Here is a 23,927-nt window from a genome sequence, read left to right as displayed (position 1 = left end):
AGTGGGGGAAGGTCTATAGACCACCACCATCCCCGCCAAAATCCTTTGTTCTCACTGTATCTTCCCCTGTGAGCCCACCCCTGGCCCCAGTAAAGACAGCTGCCCATAGCCCTACCAGGTACGGGGTATTCCATCTTATTCTCATGGTCTGCTGTGGAGAGAGGGACTGGTGAGTGACAGCTGGGGGGGGGGGGGGGGGGGGGGGCGGAGACCGGTCCTTCGTTTTGGAGTCCAAACCCCATCAGTGCTGCTCCTGACTTCCTCCTTGGTGCTCAGAGCCCTCAGGAGAGCATAACAGGGGTGTGGCTGTCAGCCAACTGCCCCTGGCCAGTTCCCTAATGTCAGAACAGAAGATTTTCGACACATGAAAGATGCTATCTACTCTGGTGGCCCAGCTACTTGAGGAAGTGCCTTTTGGGGTATGAGATACAGCAACCCAGAGCTGCCTGCCTCGGCCAGGCAAGCCCATAAGAGAACTTATATGAAGTGGCCATCTGGGGTCAGTCAGCCATCACGCATGCTGCAAGGCCTCACTTAGCTACTCCCTTTATCCAAGATGAAAATGATACCCACTAGCTCTTCTTCTCCTACCTCTAACAGGCTCAGGAATTACTTAGGAGGGGAGTTAGGACTTAGGAATTAGGAGGACAAGGTGGGGCGCCTGGGTGGCTCAGTCGGTTAAGCGACTGCCTTCGGCTCAGGTCATGATCCTGGAGTCCCGGGATCGAGTCCCGCATCGGGCTCCTTGCTCGGCGAGGAGTCTGCTTCTCCCTCTGACCCTCCCCATCTCATGCTTTCTCTCTCTCTCAAATAAATAAATAAAATCATTAAAAAAATAAATAAATAAATAAAAAAAGGAGGACAAGGTGGAGGAGGAAGACAATGATGCTCATAATGGTGTATACTTACTAACTTTTATGGGCTGAATTGTGTCCTCCCTCCATCCTGTCCCCCGGGCCCCATCGCAACCAAATCCATAGGCTGAAGTCCTAACCCCCAGTACCTCGGAATGAGACTGTCTTTGGAGACAGGGCCTTTCAAGAGGAAATTAAGATAAAATGAGGTCCAATGGGTGGGGTCTAGCTTAATGCCTGCTGGCCTCACAAAAAGAGGAAATTAAGACACAGAGACGCAGAGGAAAGACCACGGGAAGACAGCCGAAGAAGGCCGCAATCTACAAGCCAAAGAGAGAGGCCCTCAGAAGAAACGGACACTCCTGAGAAAATAAGTTTTTATTGTTTAAGCCACCCAGGCTATGGTATCCGTCATGGCAGCCCAAGCGAAGTGCAACTGTGAACGCCTTCCGTCTTCCTAACACACTTATGACGTAGTTCCTATTGCTATTCTCCAGTTTTAAGAGGAGGAAATTGAGGTGCAGAGAGGTTTTCTTATAATAGCAAGGTACTAGGAATGACCAAATGCCCATCTCAAGGAGAACGGAGAAAGACATTGTGGTCTATTCACAGGACAGAATGCTACGCCGCAGTGAAAATGTAACTAGAGTTATACTAAGTAACAGGGATGAATCTTAGTAATATAATGTTGAAGAAAACAAGCAAATCCCAGAAGACTATATACAACATAATAACATTTTCATGAGGTTCAAAAAAAAAAAAAACCTAAAATATACAACATAATATCATTTTTATCAGGGTAAAGAACAACTAAAATGAAATAATATCTTATGTAGGAACATATATGTATATTATATAATATGTTATATATATATGTTCCTATATATAATGTTTTATATATATACATATATAATGTTCCTATGTACATACGAGAGCGAAAGATAAAACTTTTCAAAAACAGCAAAGGAATAATAACCAAACTTCAGGTTAGTGGTTCTGTCAAGGTGGGTAAGGAGGTAGGGAGCAGGATGGAGGAAGCACATACAGCTTATGTCTGTATTATCAATGTGGCTGGCTCTTGGGTTGGGTGCATAGCAACTGCTTATTACATTATGCATAAATAAATAAATGCACCCATGAAGAAAATTAAAGCAGGCCATGCATGGACCAATGGCGGAGTCTGCTAGGAGTTAAGGATTATAAATATGATCACTGCAATTGTGGGCACGCCAGGTGGGTTTAGAAAGAAAAGGGGGTGGGGGTTAAATCAAATAACTTGCCCCAGGTCTCAAGGCTCATTAAATGGCCAAGCCAGGATGGGAATCCAGGACACCTTGCTCCCGAATGCATGACCTTGACCACGGTTGTCTTTCTATACTCCAGGCGGTTCCCCCTGACAGAAAAGAAATGGGGTCTACTACGCAGCCTGAAGGCCTGACCCTACTGAGTTACCGTGAAACAGGCACTAGGCATTAAAGAGGACCCAGGGGGCCCTGAAGTCACTAAATCCACACTTACTCCTTCTTCAGACTGAGCCAAAGCCGGAATTTCATGTGGAAAAAGGAGAGAAGCTTTGAGTACACAAGAAGGTACTTCGGGACCTGCAAGTCCAGCCCTGAACACATTACTTGACTTTTTACTCAAGGAGGGAAAGTAAATATTTGTGCAGCTCTCTCCAGAGAACTCCAAGGAAAGGCTAAGGAGAGAGATTGTTCAAAAGGCCTGCAGAGGAGCCAGGGTGGCTACAAGTCAAAAGAGGGCCCTGAGGGCCTTCTGTACCCCTGACAGGACCAAGGCATCATCTCCCCTGACTTGGGTTACAGATGCCACCCAGAATATGTAAGCCACATAGAGCAGGAGGTACGTGAGGACAGGCGCTAACTTCCGGTCCCTCGTCGGCCCAGGTAGCCTGTGGTACCATCTGTCTATATTTTAGTGCCTTCAAAGGACTTGAGCATAAGATGGCTTGAAATAAGACCAAACCCACATTAGCCCGAGAGCAGAGCAGAGGACAAAGGCATCTGAGACTTGGTTCTCAGCCCGGTCAAAACCGCTCAAGGGCACTCAGCACCCCGCCAACTGAGCAGGGAGTGTGCTTAGTATTCTACTCTTTGGGGGCCCTTGCTTGAAGGTAGCCAGTGGGCCAGCCATTTGGAAGACAGGCCTCTCCGCCCTGCTGTCTCTCACATCTCCCCCTGACCAGGCTCGTCACCTCTGCTACAAGCATGAGCCAGGTTCATGAATCTCTAAATCAAAGGAAGGTGAATGTCACAGGTCCCCTGGAGGCCACCAGAGATGGCACTTGACCACCTCCTGACATGAGTAGACTCTGCTCACTTCTCTCCCTACTTCTGGTCTTCTCTTCTGTTTCTCTAGCTCTTTCCAGGCTCCACGCCTGCTAGGTTTTCTACTAGCACTGAAGGATAATAAACTTTGACTCGCAGCAGCTCCTGGCTAATCCAACACACAGAGAACACACAGATTCTTTATTTTCATCAGATTTGTAGACGAAGAATCTTCGTTGGACCTGGATGAGGCCCAGCATTCTATACTTTAATAAAGCTCCCCAAGGTAATCTGGATTACCTATCCAGAGCGTTTAACCTATCCTTGGAGAAATACTAGTAGGCCAGGCTCCAAAAGTCTAAGTGGTAGGTGGGAAACTCAGAATAGTTTCTCATAGAAATGACTGGTAATTCCCTGGATAACGTACTGATAGGGATAGATATATGACTAATGTTCAAAACAACAATAAAGATAACGAGAACAATAATCGTAATTAATAATTAATGGTACGTAGTACTTCTCTGCCAGGCATTGTCCTAAGTACTTGATATGTATTAACAAATACTTATAACAACTATATCAGATCATTGTTATAATCCCCTTTTCAGAAGAGGTCACTGAAGCATAGAGATGAAGCGACTGCCCCAAGGTCAGTTACAGAGCCGGGATATAAGCCAGGCAGTCTTAACTCCAGAGTTCACGTTCTTAACCTCTGACCTACCTTACCTTGATGTGTGCTGAGGCCCCTTATAGTATAGAGGCAGCCCTTGACTTTGAAACTTGACTTACAAATGACTCAAGTCCATGATGGTTTGATCCCCTGCTATTGAAATGTCCTGTCTTCCACCCCCACCATGTGAGCCCAGACCTGGAAGATTGTAATTATACTGCCATGGGGACTCATCAACACTGGAATCTACCTTCAAGATCCCCCAGACACCGACCCATTCATTCATTCATTCAATCAACAAATATTTATTGAGCACCTGCTATGTATCAACTATTACGAACAAGATATGAATTTTATGGTCTTACACCCGATTCACACTCTAAATGCTGATTTCTAGTATTCTGAAGTACTCATGAATCCAAAGATGGTTGAAATCTGTATTCCAAGGGCTTATGTTGGCCACATGAAGGGTTAAATGGGCTTCCTGATACCTCACAGAACTTGGCACAATACTAGACAGATTAGTAGGTATTTATCAACTTATTCAGAGATATGGCAGGAGAGCACCGAGAACAGACAGACGGCCAAACCCATGAAGAGATTTAGAACGTCCTCCTGACTGCTCCTAATAATAAGGACACTACCGCACAAGGCTGGAAAGCAAGACCCAGACTTCTATTCCTGGCAATAGTCGATGGAAGATAGAATATAGCCATAAGCGCCCCTTGGGCACTCGGGTCATAGACAGGGTACCTGGAGATCTCTCTCTAGGGGAGCCTGTTGTCACAGGATATGTCACAGGATACAGCGTTGTGCTGTGGTTAATTCTACTTACTGACAATGATTGATGGGAATGAGGTCTATCAGGGGAACAGACCAGAAAAGGTGGAGCTCCCCCAATCCTGGCTGGAGAGTAGGGATCTCAGATCTCCCACCACCCTTCTCTCACAGTTCCTTTCCAAATTCAAACGTATCTGGAATGACAATTCTTGCCTAACGGCCTACTCGGTTCAAGAAAAAAAAGAATCTTCTCTTGGTTCCCACCTTTGGCACTTGGAGTTGGGTCTTGAGGGACACTTAAACACCCTTCCAGGATCAAGTTCGAGGTGATATTTTCTCAGGACAGCTCTGGCCACGCATGTGCCATCAGCACCCCCTGGCCCTTGTTCCACGGGAAAGCGGCCATCACTCCTCCCCAGACAGGGCCCATTCCCTCTGGCCCAAGTTGCAACTGACCTCTGGCCTAGTTTGGAAACTGAGAAACAACAGTTGCATGCAGTGAATGTAGCATGAGGCCCAAATGGAAGTGGCCCGATTCTTTCGAAACCATCTAGACCAATGACAAACGGGCCTCTTCATAATCAGTCGCATCTTGAACACCGACCCCATATAGAGAACCCCGTGTCCTCCCAGCCCTCCAACACATACACAGAGTCCCCAAAGCCCCCTCCACGAATTCCTGTTCCCACTGTTTGTGTCTCAGTGTGGGCCTCGGGAACATGATGGGGGAGAACGGTAGTTAATGTCTACTTGGAAGAGAATTCTGGAAAGCAGAAAGCCATAGACAGGCCTCTTTCCAAGCCAAAGCAAAGCCCAAGCTCAGCAGAAGATGTCCAGATGGCTCCCCGAGCCAACAGTCTGTCACCGTCACAGGGCAGGAGCTGCTGGGAGCCCACAGTTGAGAGTTCCTTGTGTTTGGAAACTCACTGTCCTTGGAAGAGGGGAGAGGTATGCTCCGGATCAGCAAGAGGAAGCGAAGCAGGACTCCCCCGACCCTTCTGTCAGCCCGCGCTCTGCCCCCACGGAACGGACCCCAGGGGACAGCCTATGAGTCAGGGGAGAAGCAGGGAGTAACCAGGCAGCTTCTGAAAGATTCCTTCTCTTCCCTTCCTTTCCATTTGCCCACCAAGGAGCCATTTTAAGTTGCTGTCATCTCAGAATAACACGATCCTGGTCTATACAGACATGTTTCGCTTCTCTAGAGCCCACTCGCCCCCCTGCCACCCACAACCTATTTTAGGCCAACACAATTTACAATTCTCAGAAATGTCTGAGAAGCGGCATACGCACTTCTGGTGCCAAAGCCTGGCCGGTTTTACAGATTTTCATTTAGCAGGTGCCTGTTGCTAAATCAGTAGCAGCTGCTAATTGCTTTTCCTCCCTCGAACCTTCAGACAGAATGAAACATCTGGTGTTCTCTCACTTCGGGTTAAAATCAGATACCTTATCACTCCTCCTTTGGGTTCCATTTTTATTAAAACACTTTCAGCTGATGCCTGGAACAGGCCCCCCCCCCCCCCCAGAGCAATGCCGCCTCAGAAGACGGGGGTGGGGTGGGTGATAATTCAAAGGACAATACCACCACAGGACACACCTGTCTTGTGCCCCAGACCTCATGCCCAGCTGCAGGGTGGCTGGCCAGTCCCCACAAGGTGGGGCTTTAAGCCTATGACCGCCAAGGGAACCAGGGCCTCAGGAGGGGGCCAGTCACCAGAAAGCGATGGGGGGGGCGGCAGTGATGTTCAGCCATGCCCACTGACCTCTGGGAAAGGGTGGCTATGCATCGGGCTCTGTAATAAAAACTCTTGAACAACAAGAGTCGATGAGCTTCCCAGCTGGTGAATACGTTCACATGCCAGGTGAATGGCACACCTGCTTTGGACCCTTCTGAACTCTACCCTATATACCTCTTCATCTGGCTGCCCTTCAAAGATCCTTCCTAATAAACTGATAAACATCAGTCAATGTTTCTGACTTCCATGAGCCACTCTATCAAGTTCATCGAACCTGGGGGGGGTGGGTCATGGGAACCTCCAATTTAGAGCCAGTCAGTTGGAAGCACAGGTGACAAGCTGGACTTGTGATTGGCATCAGAAATGGGGAGCAGTCTCATAGGACTGAGCCCTTAACCTGTGCGATCTGATACTACCTCCAGGCAGTGTCAGAATGAGTTAAATGGTAGGATACCCAGCTGGTGCCCACAGCTGTCCACCCAGCTGTCCCCCCCCCCCCCCCCCCCCCCCCCCCCCCCTACACTGAGCATCCCATTCAGTACTTATGCAACTGGGGAGGCAGAAAGAGCACTGGTCTGGGAGTCAGGAGACCTGAGTTCCGGTCATAAAGCTGTCGCTCACTGGCCATACGATTTCTGGGCTCTATCATGTGCAATATGACATAGTTAGATTACTTGAGTTTCTCAGGGCCTCCCAAGCTTGAAAGTGCTAGGATCCAGTTGATTTTTTGAAGCAAATATTTGAGTTGTACCTTGACTCCTAAAAAATTTCCTTTCTGTTCCTCAGGACGTTTTGGAATATGGAAACTGTCGCCCAACATAGCCATCTTTCCCAGCTTTGGGACACAAGCAAATCTGACCCTTTGGGGAGACATCTGTGCCTTGATCTGAGTTGCCATCAACCCCTTAAATTCGTTCAACAAACCATGAAGCCAGCTAACTACACGCTGGCCATTACTGAGACCTTCGTTCTCCCTAGCTTGTCTAGCTTAGTTCTTGGGAAAATGACTTACCAACATCCGGATTATACTCTGGCTTCCCCTAATTAACATTGGAATAATCCTATCAAAACAAAACATAGTAAGTTTCACAATAATGTATTCTGGGGAGCCTGCGCTGGCTCCTGGTCCTGTTCCATGTGGCCAGAGACCAACTGCCTCATACAATGTTCCTCCATTTGGCTGGAGGCTCTTCCAAATGGGTATCTCTTAGATCTAGAACTTCCAGTATTTAACCTTTGCTCCTTTCAAAACTCAAAATGGCGATTTTGACTTTACTTTCCTCACCTATTTATGCTCTATGAATTGTAAAATTCACCTGCAGTGGATTTTAGGATTTCAGGTCCTAATTTTCTACTTTCTTTTTTGTTGAGGTATAACTTCCATACTGTAAAGTGCAAAATACCTCAATTTTTGCCAAGCCCTATAGTTTAGGCCTCAGTTGCAACAGCTGGGTTCCTGATCATTTTTACCATATATGCCCCACCCACCCCTGCTGGAAGATAGGTCTCCTTAAAGGACAGAACAGTAGCAGAACGAGAGCTGAGTAGGACTGAGCTGCCTTTGCTCCTTTGTACACTATATCGATCACTTGCTTCCTCTCAATCTTGCTTCCCAGGCCTTCTGAAAATTTCCCGTGTACACCGATCCCCAGGAGATCTTGCTAAAACAGAGACGATAGGTCTAGGATGGGTCCCAAGACTGAATTTCTAGTAAGTTCCCAGGGGAGGCCAATTCTGCCGCCGGTGGACCACACTTTGAGTGTCAAGGACTTGGGATACCATATGGAAGGTGGGGTGGTGTAGTGGAAAGAGAATGGGCTTTGGAAACAGAAATATGGGTTCTAACCTGCAAGCTGGCCACTCACTAGCTCAGTGCCTTTAGGTGGATTGCTTAATCTCTTTGTTTCTGTTAGGGGAACAAATTTTGCCACCCCAAGATATGCCTCTTTGGCAAACTGGTTATTCTAAGCCGGTTATTTTGAAGAAACCTGCAGACACAAAAGCAACTCTGAAAATGGAGTAAGTTACACTTTGTAAGAGACATTTACATTTGTTATCGCGGTCTGAACTGACTAATATACCTACCCTAAGCATATGAGCTATTCCATAACCAGCTACTATTCCATAAGCTACTATATGCCAGCACTGAAGTATCCTTTTATTTGCCTTTAATTCTCTCTGGGCAATGTAGTATCACTGTAATTTAAGAGAAACTCTATTAGCTTTATCTGTTCTTTCAAATATGCTTAAGCTTCCATATTTTAATTTGAATGTAGATGACTCTGAGCCCCTGAAGTACTGCAATGCCTCCCCTGGGACTAAGTGACATTTTCTCACCCAAAGCAATCCCAAACTTTGAATGACTACGTAACTCCACAATAAGCAATATCTTACCACCCACAGTTCTCCAATAGTAAACATTTATTAAAGGTCACTGAGGAAACCTCATCAACCTGATGAGGGCATCTGTGAAAAACCCACAGCTAAAATCATACTCGATGATGAAAGACTGATGCTTTCCCCCTAAGATGAGAAAAGACAAGGATGTCCACTCTTGCCACTTCTATTCAACACTGTACTAGGGGCACCTGGGTGGCTCAGTCGTTAAGTGTCTGCCTTCGGCTCAGGTCATGATCCCAGGGTCCTGGGATTGAGCCCCGCATCAAGCCCCGCATCGGGCTCCCTGCTCCACGGGAAGCTGGCTTCTCCCTCTCCCACTCCCCCTGCTTGTGTTCCCTCTCTCGTTGTGTCTCTCTCTGTCAAAGAAATACATAAAATCTTTTGAAAACAAAAACAAAAAAAACCAAACACTGTACTAAAGGTTCCAGCCAGGGCAACTGGGCAAGAAGAACAAATACAAGGCATCCAGATGGGAAAGGAGAAGTAAAACTATCTCTATTTGCAGATGACATGATCTTATCCATTAAAAAAAAAAAAAAAAAAAAACTCGAAAAATCCACACACAGACAAAAATATTAGCAGTAATAAATGAGTTCCAAAAGGTTGCAGGATACGAGATCAATTCAGAAAAGATGAACTGTATTTCTAGAGTAGCAAAGAGCAATCTGAAAATGAAATTAACAATTCCATTTGCAATACCATTAAAACGAATAAAACACAGGGGCGCCTGGGTGTCTCATGCGATTCAGCATCTGCCTTGGGCTCAGGTCATGATCTTAGGGCCCTGGGATGGAGCCCCATGTCAGGCTCCCTACTCAGCGGGGAACCTACTTCTCCCTCTCCCTCTGCCCTGCTCATGCTCTCTCTTGTTCTCTCTCTCCCCCAAATAAATAAAATCATTTTTTAAAAAAGAGGAAGAAAATACATAAGAATAGACATAACCAAAGAAGGGTAAAACCTACACTCTACAAACTACAAAACATCATCGAAGACCGAAATACATAGATAGAACACATTCTGTGTTCACAGACTGAAGGGCTTAATATCGTTAAGAGAGCAATACTCTTCAAACTGATCTACATTTAATGCTACCCCTCTGACTGCTTTGCAGAAATTGACAAGATGATCCTGAAATTCATATGGAGATGCAGGGCACCAGAATGGCCAAAATAATCTTGAAAAAGACAAACAAATCTGGAGGACTCACACTTTCCAGTTTCAAAGCTTTCTACAAAGCTACAATAATCAAGACAGTGTGGTGCTGGCATAAGGAGAGACATAACATCAATGGGATAGAATTGATGGCCCAGAAATAAACCCTTACTTTTATTTTTGAATGAGTTTTGACAAGCGGTCCAAGACATTTCAACAAATGGTGCCAGGACAACTAGATAGCCATATGCGAAAGAATGAATTTGGACCCCTTCCTCACACTACATATAAAAATTAACTTGAAATGGATCATAGACCTAAATGTAAGAGCTAATGCCATGAAACTGATGAGAAACAGTCATAAAACTTCATGGCTGTGGACTAGGCAATAGTTTCTTAGGATACCAAAATCGCAAGCAGCCAAGGAAAAATTAGAGATTTGACTTCATCAGAGTTTAAAGATTACCATAAATAAAATGCAAAGACAACCCACAGAATGGAAGAATATATTTCAAACCGCTTATCTGATAAGAGTCTAGTATCCAAAATATATAAAAACTGTCAAAACAATAAAAAACAAACAACCCAACAAAAAATGGGAAAGAATTTGAAAAGACATTTCCTGAGAGAAGACATACAAGTGGCCAATAAGTACATGATAAGGTGTTCAACATCATTCATCATCAGGGAAATGCAAATCAAATCTACAGTGAGACATCACTTCACACCCACTAGGATGGTTATAATAAAAAAGGTCCAACAATACAAAGTGTTGGTGAGAATGCAGAGAAACTGTAACCCTCGTACACTGCTGGTAGGAATATAAAACTGTATAGCCACTTTGGAGAACAATCTGGCAGCTCCTCAAAAGGTTAAAAAACAGAGTTACCATATAATCCAGCAATTCCACTTCTAGATATCTACCCAAAAGTTAACATTCAAACAGATACTTTTACAAGAATGTTCACCGTGGCATTATTCACAATGGCCAAAAGGTGGAAACAACCTAAATGGCCATCAGTGGATAAATGAATAAACAAAATGTGGTATATCATACAAGGGAATATTATTCACTCATAAAAAAGAATGAAGTACTGATACATGCAACAACAGCAATGGATGAACTTGAAACTTTATGTTGAACGAAAGAAGTCATTCAGAAAAGGCCACATATTATATGATTTCAATTAAATGAAATGTCCAGAATAGGCAAATCCATAGACAGAAAGTTGATTAACAGTGGCAAGATCCTGGAGAGGGGAGAATAGAGAGACACCACGAATGGGTACTGGGGGCCCAGGGCAGCTGCCCCAAGATATGCCACGGTGGCATGATTATTTTAAGTTAAAGTTACTTAAGAAACAGTCAGTGCAAGAAAACACTGATGTTCCGCCTTTTGTCTCCAGAAAGCAGGAAATACAGTTTCCATGTGAAAGCTACCTTCCCTGCACCAGAAAGTAGAGAGACTTCCTTATCAGCAAAGGCAACGAATCCAGGGCCAAAGAAGCCTCTATAAACACATCTTATTACTTTTAGTAATTTACTACCCCAGCCCAAATTCTGTTTAGAATTCCTTACAAATTAAAGCTCTCAAACTTAAGTTTTCTTTGTCTTGTCAGTTCCTCTTAAATTTATTGTTTCTTTGTCTAAAAAGTATAAAAGCTGCCTCTTGGTCACTGCTTAGGTCCCATATTTATGGGACCTCTCTATGTACAAAGGCATTTTTTTCTCCTGTTAATCGTCTTGTGTCAATTTAATTCTTAGACCAGCCAGAAGAATATTGAAGGGTAGAGGAAAATGTTTCCTTATTAACAGGTATACAGTGCTGCTTTTGGGGATGATGACAATGTTCTAAAATTAAATATAGTGGTGATGATTGCACAACTCTGAGGATACACTAAAAACATTGAATTGTACATTTTAAAAGGACAGAGTTATGGTATGTGAATTACATCCTCAGTAAACCCCCCTAGAAAAAGTGACTGAAGGGAGAGCTAACCAGGCAAGTACTCATTTGTGTAGTGCTTTTAACTTTCCAAAGCTCTTTGCTATCTCTTTGTTATCTTTTGTTATTGGTTATCTCTTCTTTATAACCTATCTGTGAGGTAGAGAGAGCAGATATTACTAATCCCATTTGACAAATGAGGAAATGGGAAGCTCGATGAAGTGACATTACCTCGTTCAAAGCGCCAAGTGCCACTCAGCAGCAGGTTGGGACTGGAACAGGATGCACAGCAGAGCTGCACATCGGAATTACCTGGGGTGCTTTTTGAAAATGGGTATGTTTTTAAATTGGCTCTGGTGTTTCTAACTATGCAGCCGGGGTTAAGAACAACTGGTCCACGGGAGCACCTGGGTGGCTCAGTCGCTTAAGTGTCCGCCTTCGACTCAGGTCATGATCCCGGGGTCCTGGGATTGAGCCCCGCATCAGGCTCCCTGCTCAGCAGGGGGTCTGCTTCTCCCTCTTCCTCTACCCCTCCCCCCAACTTGTGGCCTCGCTCACTCTCCCTCTCAAATAAATAAAATTTAAAAACATAAGAACAACTGGTCCACAGACTGGAGAGAGTGATATCACCCACCAGATAAGGCTTTTATTGCATAAAGATATACTGCTTGGGGTTAATGGCTCAAGGTTGGATGAAAAGCATCGGTTACAACTGCTGGAGGCTGGCCCTTCTAATCTCATTTTAAGAAAACGAAACAAAGGCAGAGAACCAACAAGCTCTGGAGGCAAAAAGGCTACTGCCTGGTATTCTCGCTCACTGCTGCCCCTCCCTCCATGGGCTGAAGGGCTTGGGCCTCACTGGCAAACCCAAAGGTCTGGACATTTTCTTCAAATGAGAAGAAAAACCAGGAGGGGGCCTAATTCACCTGTCAGAATGGAGGAGAGCGAGCTGGCCAGTTCTCAAAGCAAACAGGCTGTCTTTGAAACAAATGCAACAAACAAAGGTGCTGTTAGTGTGGAAAAGGAAGCCTGCCAGGGAATTTTAATCTTGCTCAGCATGGCTAATTCAGAAACAAAGCCCCCTTTACTTCACCATCACCCAACAGCTTAAGGGGCAGGGGGCAAAGTACTGTGGAGGAACATCACAAAAAGCACATGCCCATAGGAACGCCCCTCGATTTCTAAGATAATATTGGAAACAGCAGTAACAGCAACAGCATTTGACGCTATGTGCCAGGCACTCCTCGAAGTGCTTACCGCACATTATCTCCATTCACCTGGGCACCAATTTATAGATAAGAAAATTTTTTTCGGGCCGCCTGGGTGGCTCAGTCGTTAAGCGTCTGCCTTCGGCTCAGGTCATGATCCCAGGGTCCTGGGATCGAGCCCCGCATCGGGCTCCCTGCTCCGCAGGAAGACTGTTTCTCCCTCTCCCTCTCCCCCTGCTTGTGATCCTGCTCTCACTGTGTCACTCTCTGTCAAATAAATAAATAAAATCTTTAAAAAAAAAAAAAAGAAAATTTTTTTCATTATGAACGGGTATTACTTTTGTAAATAAAACATTTATACATTTGTAAAGACAAAGGCACAAAAATCTCATGCTTTTTGTTGTTGTTGTTTTTTAAATGTATTGAAAAGGGGCGCCTGGGTGGCTCAGTCGGTTAGGCGTCTGCCTTTGGCTCAGGTCATGATCTCAAGGTCCTGGGATTGAACCCCGTGTCTGGCTCCCTGCTCAGCGGAGAGTCTGCTTCTCTCTCTCTCTCTCTTGCTCCTCCCCCTGCTCATTCTCTCACTCTTTCTCTCAAATAAGTAAATAAAATCTTAAAATAAAATGTATTGAAATATAACCACCTTTGCATTGGTGGTGATTTTTATTTTTCACTTATACTTTTCTGTATTTCACAAATTTTCACCCATAAACATGTCTTTTGTTGTAATCAGGAAAACATCATTATTTTAAGTGGTTACAAAAATAATTCACCTGGGAAAAATGTCATCTATCATCCCTCTGTCTTCACTCTCAAGATCTCAGGACATGTGTGAGAGGGATCCCTGGGATTTCCCTGAGCAAGACAGGTTTAGACTGCTGACTAATTCATTTATTCTATCTGTGGATACTTACCATATACTAGGTACAAGGTCTTACAGGGGGTAGACACCACAAAAGACTATCCTTGCCCACAAAGACTAGTTATGATGTAGTGCTAGGAACCCAGAGGACTGGCTGAATATACAGTCCAACCGAACTACGGAGTGCTAAGCAGCCATCAAAAAAGAATGAGTTACGTCCATTATCTGCAAAGATTACTGATTACCTACTGTTAGGTTAAAAGAAAATATACTGGAGCAATGTTTACAGTCTAATGCCTATTATGAGCAAAGGAAAAATGTAGAGATATACACAAGCCTTTATCACAACTTACCCCTGGGGGGGCAGGATTGAACATTGGTGGGTAAAATAATTAGCTTTCTCTTTATATTCCTACTGGTTTTTCAATGAGCATATCCTATTTTTATTTTTAAAAAATCCTAAAAGTATAATCAATCCCCCAAATCTCTAATGGGTATTGCATAAAATTTACCACAAAGAGTTGATTTGGCTCAATACTTGAAAATCAATTTAAGTAATTAGGAGAGAGGAGGAAGTCCATGAGCTTTGTATCAGAAGGACCAAAACTCTCAGGCCAGGTCTGTCTCTGTGTCCCTATACAAGCTACTTAAAACTTGGGAGGGCTCTGGGCAGATGGTTGGGCGTCTGCCTTCGGCTTGGGTCGTGATCTCCGGGTCCTGGGATCGAGCCCCACATCGGGCTCCAGGTTGGCTCAGCGGGGAGACTGCTTCTCCCTCTCCCTCTGCCTCTCCCCCTGCTTGTGTGCTCTCTGTCTCTCTCTCTCAAGTGAATGAATAAAATCTTTAAAAGAAAAAAAAAACTTCGGAAGGCTCAATCTATAAAACGGTTATGCCAATTCCACCTCACAGGATTTTTGTGAGGATCCCAGACTAATAACTAACAGCTAACACTGATTGAGCGCTTCCTGTTTGCCAGGTGCTGGGCTGCAAGCTTTACCCATATTAATGACTTAATCCTCAGGATAGCTTTAAGAGGTAAGCACTACTATCACCTTCATTTTATAGATGGGAGAACTGTGGTCCACGGAAGTTAAGTAACTTGGCCAAGTTCCCTCCCTCTCCCTCTCTCATTCCCTCTCTCTTTTTCACATGTGCGTGCACACATACACAGGAGTAGCACAGCCAGGATATGAACCTGCATCCATACCCTTGCTCCTGACATCCATATTCTTTTTATTTTTTAAGATTTTAAAATTTACTTATTTTTCAGAGAGAGCACACAAGCAGGTGGAGTGGCAGAAAGAGGGGGGAAAAGCAGGCTCCCCACTGAGCAAGGAGCTCGATTCGGGGCTTGATCCCAGGACCCTGGGATCATGACCTGAGCCGGAGGCAGATGCCTAACTGACTGAGCCACCCAGGCGCCCCGCCCCCAGACATCCATATTCTTAATACAGTAGGGTGAGATATTTGTGCAAGAGCTTTTCTGGTTGTGAAGTCACATCCACCTGTAACGAATTCTTTTTTTTTTTAAGATTTTATTTATTTGTCAGAGAGAGAGAGTGAGAGAGAGAGGCAGGCAGAGGGAGATGCAGGCTCCCTGCTGAGCAAGGAGCCCGATGGCGGGACTCGTCCTGGGATCATGACCTGAGCCAAAGGCAGATGCTTAACGACTGAGCCACCCAGGCACCCCTAGTTTATACTTTTTAAATAGCACTCTGACTGCTACAAGAAACTGGACTGGAGAGTGGCAATGAGAGAGAGAGAGAGTGAGAGAGAGAGGCGGGCAGAGGGAGACGCAGGCTCCCTTGCGGGACTCGTCCTGGGATCATGACCTGAGCCAAAGGCAGACGCTTAACTGACTGAACCACCCAGGCATCCCCACCTGTAAAGAATTCTTATCAGTAGAGGTGGGAAGGATAAGAAATGCACAGGAATCTAAACACGATGATAAAGGGTGAAAAGATGTAACAGAAGCAGGGTTGTGGACATCTTCTGATGGCCTTCAAATAAGTGACAATGTCTACACATACCACCAGAATTATGATTCTCCATCCTGCTCCTCAGAATCTTAGTGATGAGTGTGCAGTGATGAATGTGCGGGATCCTACCCCCATGCCCCGGCCATGGCACTCCCTTAGTTGAACAGCTTTGCTTGTCTGCAACTGCATGCATAGTCTAATCACCCTTCGAGGCTCAGCTGGAGCTTTATTTCTCTCTGAAGACTTTTTGGACCACTTAATCCACTGGTCTCTCCAGGAGACAGTGCATTAGAGTGCAGGGTGCATGAGTTTAGCTGTAGCATTTTAGAAACCATGTAACTCAGGCGCCTGGGTGGCTCAGTTGGTTAAGCGACTGCCTTCGGCTAAGGTCATGATCCTGGGGTCTGTTTCTCCCTCTGACCCTCCCCCCTCTGATGCTCTCTCTCTCTCTCTCTCATTCTCTCTCAAATAAATAAATAAAATCTTAAAAAAAAAAGAAACCATGTGACGCTGAGCAAATCATTCAACCTCTCTAAACCCCAATTTCGTCATAGGTAAAACGGGGTTCTTGTGCAAGTTAAATGATAACATATGTAAATTACCTGACACACAGTAGGCTCCTGATAAATGCTAACATTAATCCTCTTCCCATCTCAGTACTTGGAACGACTGCAATTTAGCAATTAAGCCTGAATTGCCTTGCGATATACATTTTTCATGATTCAATTCTAATGCTGCCATAATTTATGCCTTATCTTTCTAACTAAACTGCAAGTTCCTAGAGAGCCAGGAATACACCCTGGCTGTTTCTGCAGCACACAGCACAATATGTCATACCAAAGCATGCTCAATAAAAGTCTGGGTGGACTGTTTGATTGGGATAGATTCATGGAGGATGGAAGATTCTCCAAGATTAACCTTAAAATAAAGGTGGTGATTAGACATATTCTAGAATAGTCCCTAGCATTTGGTTTAGTTTGGCCCAGGAACACCAGACTCTTCACATCCGAGGCACAATTTTGCCCACATCGATTCTCCAAAAAGCGAAGGCCTCTTCTGAAACCAAGCTTTTCATAATTTAAGTACTCTCAGGAAAGCAAAGGGATATTCTGTCCCTAGCTGAGGTCCAAAATCCAAACTATAAGTTTTTTAAATAGCTCAATTTGCCAGTCACAGAAATAACTTTTCTAGGTCAATTAGCACATTTCAATGTGCCAGTTAGCAAAGAGTAAGTTTCTCAAGCCTATTTGCCTTGGTGAAAGCAAAGTTTTCCAAGAGGCACACATGGGGACGAGGTGCACCTTGAGAACATTAAGATAACGACTCTGAAAGCTGGGGAGCTGCCCCAGTAATGAAAATATCATTACTAACCCCTTCCGCTCGGTCTCAGAGTTAGGGACATCCAAGAGAACCATCTGACAGTACAGGAGCCGAGCAAACGGGCAAGAATGGGAAAGGAGGGGGGAAAGAACTACCATGAGAGATCAACAGGGTTGCACAATAATGGGCAATTTTGATAATGAGATAATAATAAACACGAGGCTTTGGGCCTTGAAGAAGAAAGGAGTTTGATGAAAAGAATCATTACCATTCTTCTTATTATTATTCTCATAGAAGACAGATGGCTGCAACCACAAATATAGGCCGGGCTGGAGTCTTCAGTCTGGGAAGGGGGCTGATATGGTGTTTTAAGTTTGTTTTCTGTCTCCACTCTCCCTTGCTCAGAACACTCTACATTCAGAAGGAACTCTCATTGGCATTTGAAGAGAAAAGGTACAGGGCTGGGGATGCAGCTTATGCCCAGGGCCTCAGTCTTGAGGACCAGATCAACCTGGCAAGGTAAGAGATGGAACTGAAAATCTAATATGTAACCCAGGTCCCATGGGCAACCTACTTAGCTCCCACCTCTTGGCTTTTACTTTCCAGAAGGTGTTTTGGCCTGAAAGAGATATATTTTGCTAAGTCACAGGCAATGGATAAGGAACCCAGTCTCACCACCAGCCCCAAAGCCAATGGCTATAACAAGGAGCTCATAAACTAGGCAGCATATCGATTTATCAAGCCATGGGCTACTGTCAGCTTGGGTGAGGGATCTTAAGATGGGCTCCACGGATAGGCTAGGGGTCAGTGGTGGCGGGGGGGGGGGGGACAGCAGGTGACAGTCTCCTGGAATTATCTGCAAAATTGTGTTTGTGCATTTATCTGGGAAGAGACTCTACAGTCTTCTTCAGCTTCTCAAAGAAACCTATGACCCAACTCTTTTAGATGGACAGAAGCTAAGAAGCATCTCCAGCATCTGGATTCACCAGCTTTCAAACTCGCCCTGAACGCCAGTCATAGAATAGGAAAAAAGCTCTGAAGTCTGAGTCAGGAGAGCTGGATTTTAGGGGCACCCACCTTGGCTTCTAAGGACCCCATCTAGAAGATGAGATGAGATCAGACAAGCTTTTAGCTCCCTGCTAATCTAATAATCAATAGTTCCATGATGCATTTTCTCTCCTTCCCTCCAAGGAGCAAAAGAAAAATCGCCCTTAAGACACTTCATCTGAAGCCAGAAACAGACCTTCTCCATAATCCTGGCAGCAAAGACCATTTCCTTGTAATATGAGCCATTGGAATACATGTTCCTTCCTCCAAGGTATCAGCTGCTAGGATAGAGAGCCAGGAGAAACTGGGACCCGGGCATTCCCTAGCTGGTCTGCAAATCCCAGGGCCAGTAAGTCACAGGACAGAGCACAGCAAATGGAAATGCACTGATGACCCCAAATCCTTTAGCTGACAGTGGCAATTTCCTGAAACTCCCTCCTTCTCTGTCCTTGTACATGTGAGTATACGTGTGACTGTGTTACTGACATACACACCAGCTCATTTTCTTTTCCTTGCTTCCATATTACTACTCAGAAAAACAACAAAAGAAGATTAAAAATATAAAGGGTCGAGAAGAAAGAGCACAGAGAAGTCAAAAGCTAAGTTCCAACCTAATTGGATCATCAGGCTTAAGATAGAGTTGCCTGTCTTCCTGTGTCTTGTTGTTGTTTTTTTTATAAAAAGATTTTATTTATTTATTTGACAGAGAGAGACACAGCGAGACAGGGAACACAATCGGGGGGAGGGGGAGAGGGAGAAGCAGGCTTCCCGCCGAGCAGGGAGCCCGATGCGGGGCTCAATCCCACGACCCTGGGATCATGACCCAAGCCAAAGGCAGCCGCCCAACGACTGAGCCACCCAGGCACCCCTTCCTGTGTCTTGTTTTAAGTCAGTCTGAGCTCAACTAAGGGGTTGCAAAGCAAAAAGTCCTAATGCCAGAGGTAGCCCAGGAGGGGTCCCAACCATTTAAAATAACCAAGCCAAACCCAGTTGACAAGACACATGCAAATGGAGCCATCACCCTGAGCTTGTCTCAGCTTCATTTTAGAAAAAAGGGCACCAAGATTATTTACCAGACTGATTGGAATCACTCATTAAGCTCATCAAAGAAGTTTCAGTGTTAAGGAAAGTTTCTTGAACATTCCTGATGAGCTGGCTGGCTACAACTTGATATGAATTCAGAAAGTATTAGGTGTTATAGCAACTATAATAGCAAATCTACTGTGAGAAAGGGGAAGAAGGGGAGAGGAAGAAAGAGAAGGAAAGAAGGGAGGGAGGGAGGGAGGGAGAGAGGGGAGGAGAGAGGAACATTGTTTTTTGTACAGAGTAGAAAGCTGTTAGGGGCTGAATTATGTCCCCACCAAAATTCTTATGTTGAAGGCCTGATCTCAGAATGTGACTATATTTGGAAATACCTCCTTTAAGAACTAAGTTAAAAGGAGGCCATTAGGTGGGCCCTAATCCAATCTGACCAATGTCCTTACAAGAGGAAATTTGGACACACAGAGAGGCACTAGGGATGTGCATGCAGAGAGAAAAGACCATGTGAAAAGGCATCAAGATGGCGGCCATCCGCAAGCCAAGGAGAGAGGCCTCAGAGAAAACCAACCCTGCCGGCACTTTGATCTTGGGGATAATTATCAATGCCTTGCCTCAGAAGTTTATTGTGAGGATCAAATACATTAGCCCACATAGAGCACTTAGAACAGTACCGGGCGCACAGTAAATACTCCGGAAGTGTCAGCAGGCCTAGTGCAGAAATGTTGCTGTGGTGTATTTATTCATACGCTTGTAGATAGACTGTCGGACCTCCTGGGAGGTGGGGGGAATGCCAGGGTGGGAGAGGGCAGGCAGTATTGTCCCGGTCATGAGAGGCCGGGCACACTCGGTTCAGGGGTTCTGCCAGGGCCTCAAATTCTGCCTTTCTAACAGGCAGCACCCTCGTGATGCTGGTCCTCAGACCTCACCTGGAGTCCCACACTTGGAGTAATTTGGAATTACGATCACCCAGGATGCTGATTCTCCAAGAGGGGTCCGAGGACCCCAGCAGTCGACATTACTTGGGGACTTATTACCAATGCTCATTTCCTGGTGTCATCCCAGATCCTCTTAATCTGACCTTCTGGGGATGAGGTCCAGCAAGCCTTATTTCTTAGCCATTTCCTTGGGTGAACTGCTATGGACAGACATTAAGTCAGAGCCACTGCACAAAATCGGTGGTCCTCAACTGCAGCTCCACATTAGAAACACTTTTTAAAAACACTATGCCCACCTAGGCTGTGTCACAGATCAAGAGTTCAGACACTCCAAGGGAGGGGCCGGGCCGTCAGTCATTTTGGTTGGTTGGTTTTCCATTGTTGTTGTTCATCATTTTTTGTTTTGTTTTGTTTTGTTTTTTTAAGTACCTCTAGGTGAGGCTGGAGCAAAATTTTAAGCCTGGGTTCAAAATCACTGCTTTAGATGAATGCATTTTCTTTTAATTTCTATTGATGTACAATAGGCACCGAGAAACATATAATGATCATAGGGGTATACATGAGTACTTGTGGGGAGGGTGTGACTAAATCCTTGGAGAGAGTGAAGTATTGCTGCACGTATAGGATCTAGAGGCTTCTCCATTCCTAACTCTGCCACTTGGACCTCGTGTGACTCCCTGAACGTCAGTGTCTTCCTCTGTAACGAGAGGCCATAATGCTTGCCCTTATCTACGTCACACAGCTGTCATGTGAAAAGACCTTGTAAACTATAAAATGCTATCCAAAGAGGAAGGATTATCATTTTGAGATTTAAACTATGATCTTGAATGCATGAGGCAAATTTAAGTCATGAAAATAGAAAGCAGTAGGAAGGATTTTACAGGTGATTTCTTTTCCTGTGCTTTCTAACATGGCTGGCTAATCCCTCCACAGTGCCACATGAGGGAGTCTGAGGACAGGGCCCTGCCACCTCAACCCTATAGCTCCTTCTTCTCTCTATGCTCGTTTAACACCCAGCCCCCTGCTACAGTGGGAGTCTACTGGCTAGCTACTGGGTATGGGGTGGCTCAGACCGCCCTATGGGTTTGGGTAAATGGGGGAAAGAAACTAATTCTTGCTCAATGGGGCCCTTGGCAAAGCAGACAGGCTTTGAGGCTCCCCATCAGATTATTCTGGGCCAATGTGGCTGAATCCAAACGAGAGCCCCTCAGAACACCTGGAAACCTCTAATAAATGGGGCTCCCTGCCCCCCCTTCTCTCCACCAAACCTCTCAAGAGCTCCTTTAGGCTTCTGTGGTCTCTCCTGGTTCGGGCCTGAACTCTTAATGCAGCCCCAGAGTTCCATCAGATACTCCCACCCCTACCTATCAAGCTCCCCTGCGTCCAAGAAGGGCGATGTCAAACCGCAGTATGAAATATGTACATATTTTAAAGCTCACATGGGTACGTGAGCGCAGGATGAGGGCAAGCGCTGGATACTGAAGCAGTGAGCAAATAACTGGTTTGTACGTTGGCAGCACGTTCTTACAAGAGGCAACTTACCAGCCGGGTATTCACCACAGGAAACAGCAGAGCTAGAAGCGCTCCATTCAGCATGTGCATCTGGAGCCTGGAGGGGGAGAAAAGGAAAAAGAAAAAAAAAAAAAAAAAGATAAAGTCCAGGTCACACTCAGACTCTGTTGCACGGGCAGGCAAAAATGTGCCAAGTCATGCCCTGCCCTACGGGAGGCCACGTAAACAAATGTTCTGACCGCTGTCTCAAAAATCCCCCAGATGCTCCCTGAACACACTTTGGCTATGACACTTGATCACATCATGAGCTCCGTGCTCCCTACACGTCCAGTCGGTCCCCATCAGCAGCGTCGGCCGCCACAGCTCAGGCAACAGTTGAAAAGAGAGCCTCCGCCAAGCAAGTGCCCTGTGATTAGAGCACTGGGGTACCTGTTTCGTGTGACATGGCTGTTTATTTACACACCCATGTCCGATCCTTTCGCCCAAATAGCGGCCTAGGCGTGAAAAGGCGAGTCAAACCAGCCAGCCGACTGCAGTGTTTTGTCAACTGCGCTCCCCGACTTTCTTAGAAAAGTCTTCAGGCTTGCTTTGATCGATTTTACAGATTGGGTTTTGTGACTTAAAGGCAAAACAAAAAAGGAAAAGGACGGGGGGAGGAAGGAGAAGAAGAAAACCACTGGTCTCCAGCATCGGGTAATAATCATTTCCTAGGGCGCCTGGGTGGCTCAGTTGGTTAAGCGACTGCCTTCGGCTCAGGTCATGATCCTGGAGTCCCTGGATCGAGTCCCGCATCGGGCTCCCTGCTCAGCAGGGGGTCTGCTTCTCCCTCTGACCCTCCCTCCTCTCATGTGCTCTCTCTCTCTCATTTTCTCTCTCAAATAAATAAATGAAATCTTTAAAAAAAAAAAAATAATCATTTCCTAATACCAGACTTGTTGAAGCATATGCTAGAAACCCTTTGTAAGTCAAGAACAACCAGGTCAGAAACCAACTCTGCCTGAGAGAGTGCTGAGGGTGGACTTCAGCAGCTTCTTTCATCATTCGAGGCAAATGGTCCTTTACAACTGAGGGAGAAGAAAAGAATGACACACGGACTTCCTCGTGAAGAAAAGCAGATTTGATGGGTCAGGTACAACCAGTGCCGAGTCGACTCTCTCTCTCTCTCTCTCTCTCTCTCTCACGCACACACTCACACACACTCACACAGCACCCCTGAGATACCAGGATTTTTCCTATGCTCGGAGGGGGAAAGCAGCCCATACTTTTGTTTTTGTTTTTGTTTTTTTTAAGATTTTATTTACTTATTTGAGAGAAAGAGAGAGGGAGAGAGTGTGCACGCACAAACAAGGGGGAGGGGCAGAGGGAGAGGGAGAAGCAGACTCGCCACTGGAAGCCCAGTGCGGAACTCAATCCCAGGACCCTGGGATCATGACCTGAAGCCAAAGCAGACACTTAACCGACCGAGCTACCCAGGCGCCCTTTGAAGGCCCTCAAGAACTCTAGGTATTCTCTCAAAGCTCAGAGATGTGTGCCTAAGACAGAGAGACATTACAAGGAGACCCATGAGAACAGCACAGAAGCCCCAAGGATGGTTTTCACTTCCCGCAGTCTGTTTATTACTGTTGCTCGTTTCTACCAATGCCACAAGGATGATGATAACGTGCACTTAACATAATCTGGGCAAGTTATCTAATTAACTGCTTTACATAAATTCTCTCGCTTAATTTTTACAGCAATCTTCTGAGACAGGTACAATTACTTTTCCCATTTGTTGACGAGGAAACCAAGTTCATTCAGAGAAGCAAAGTGGCCTGGTTCATGTCACACATAAGATAGAAGAGCCAAGATTCAAGCCCAGGTTTATCTAACTTGAGACCCCAAACTCTTATATCCCTCTCGCTGCTTGATACCAGAGCCCCACCCCCACCCCCGCCACCCTCCCTCACAAATGTGACCTCAGGTGGAGAGTCAGAGAGGCTCCTGTTTCCTCCCTTTGGGTTTCAGGGGTCTTTCTACCATCTTATCCATCCCCTGGCCTAGGCGTAATACACTTTCAGGGGGGTGACCAAGGGGAGAATGCTCTGAGGCCACGCCAAGCAATCACGGTCCTCCAGCACCAATGTGATGTCACTCCGGCCTCCCAGGGCTGGCCAGGTTACCATGCTTTTACAACAGGGTCATTCCAGGGGGTACTCTGTGCTCTG

At 45.5% G+C, this 23,927-nt stretch overlaps 1 protein-coding gene across 7 annotated transcripts in view; it reads right to left on the bottom strand.

The window, feature by feature from the left end:
• Positions 1-23,927, bottom strand: part of TMEM164 (transmembrane protein 164) — a 179,075-nt gene that overhangs the window by 64,288 nt on the left and 90,860 nt on the right. For all 7 annotated transcript variants that reach the window (XM_035007142.1, XM_035007124.1, XM_035007133.1 and 4 more), the window contains one exon: positions 21,754-21,820. In XM_035007142.1, the coding sequence (XP_034863033.1) occupies positions 21,754-21,820 (67 nt within the window). The remainder of the gene's footprint in view (positions 1-21,753; positions 21,821-23,927) is intronic.

Source organism: Mirounga leonina, unplaced genomic scaffold (assembly GCF_011800145.1).
Source record: "Mirounga leonina isolate KUSES-001 unplaced genomic scaffold, KU_Mleo_1.0 Mir_101664, whole genome shotgun sequence".
NCBI lineage: Eukaryota > Metazoa > Chordata > Mammalia > Carnivora > Phocidae > Mirounga > Mirounga leonina.
The sequence above is the reverse complement of the archived record's forward strand: the minus strand, read 5'-3'. Positions and strand labels throughout refer to the sequence as shown.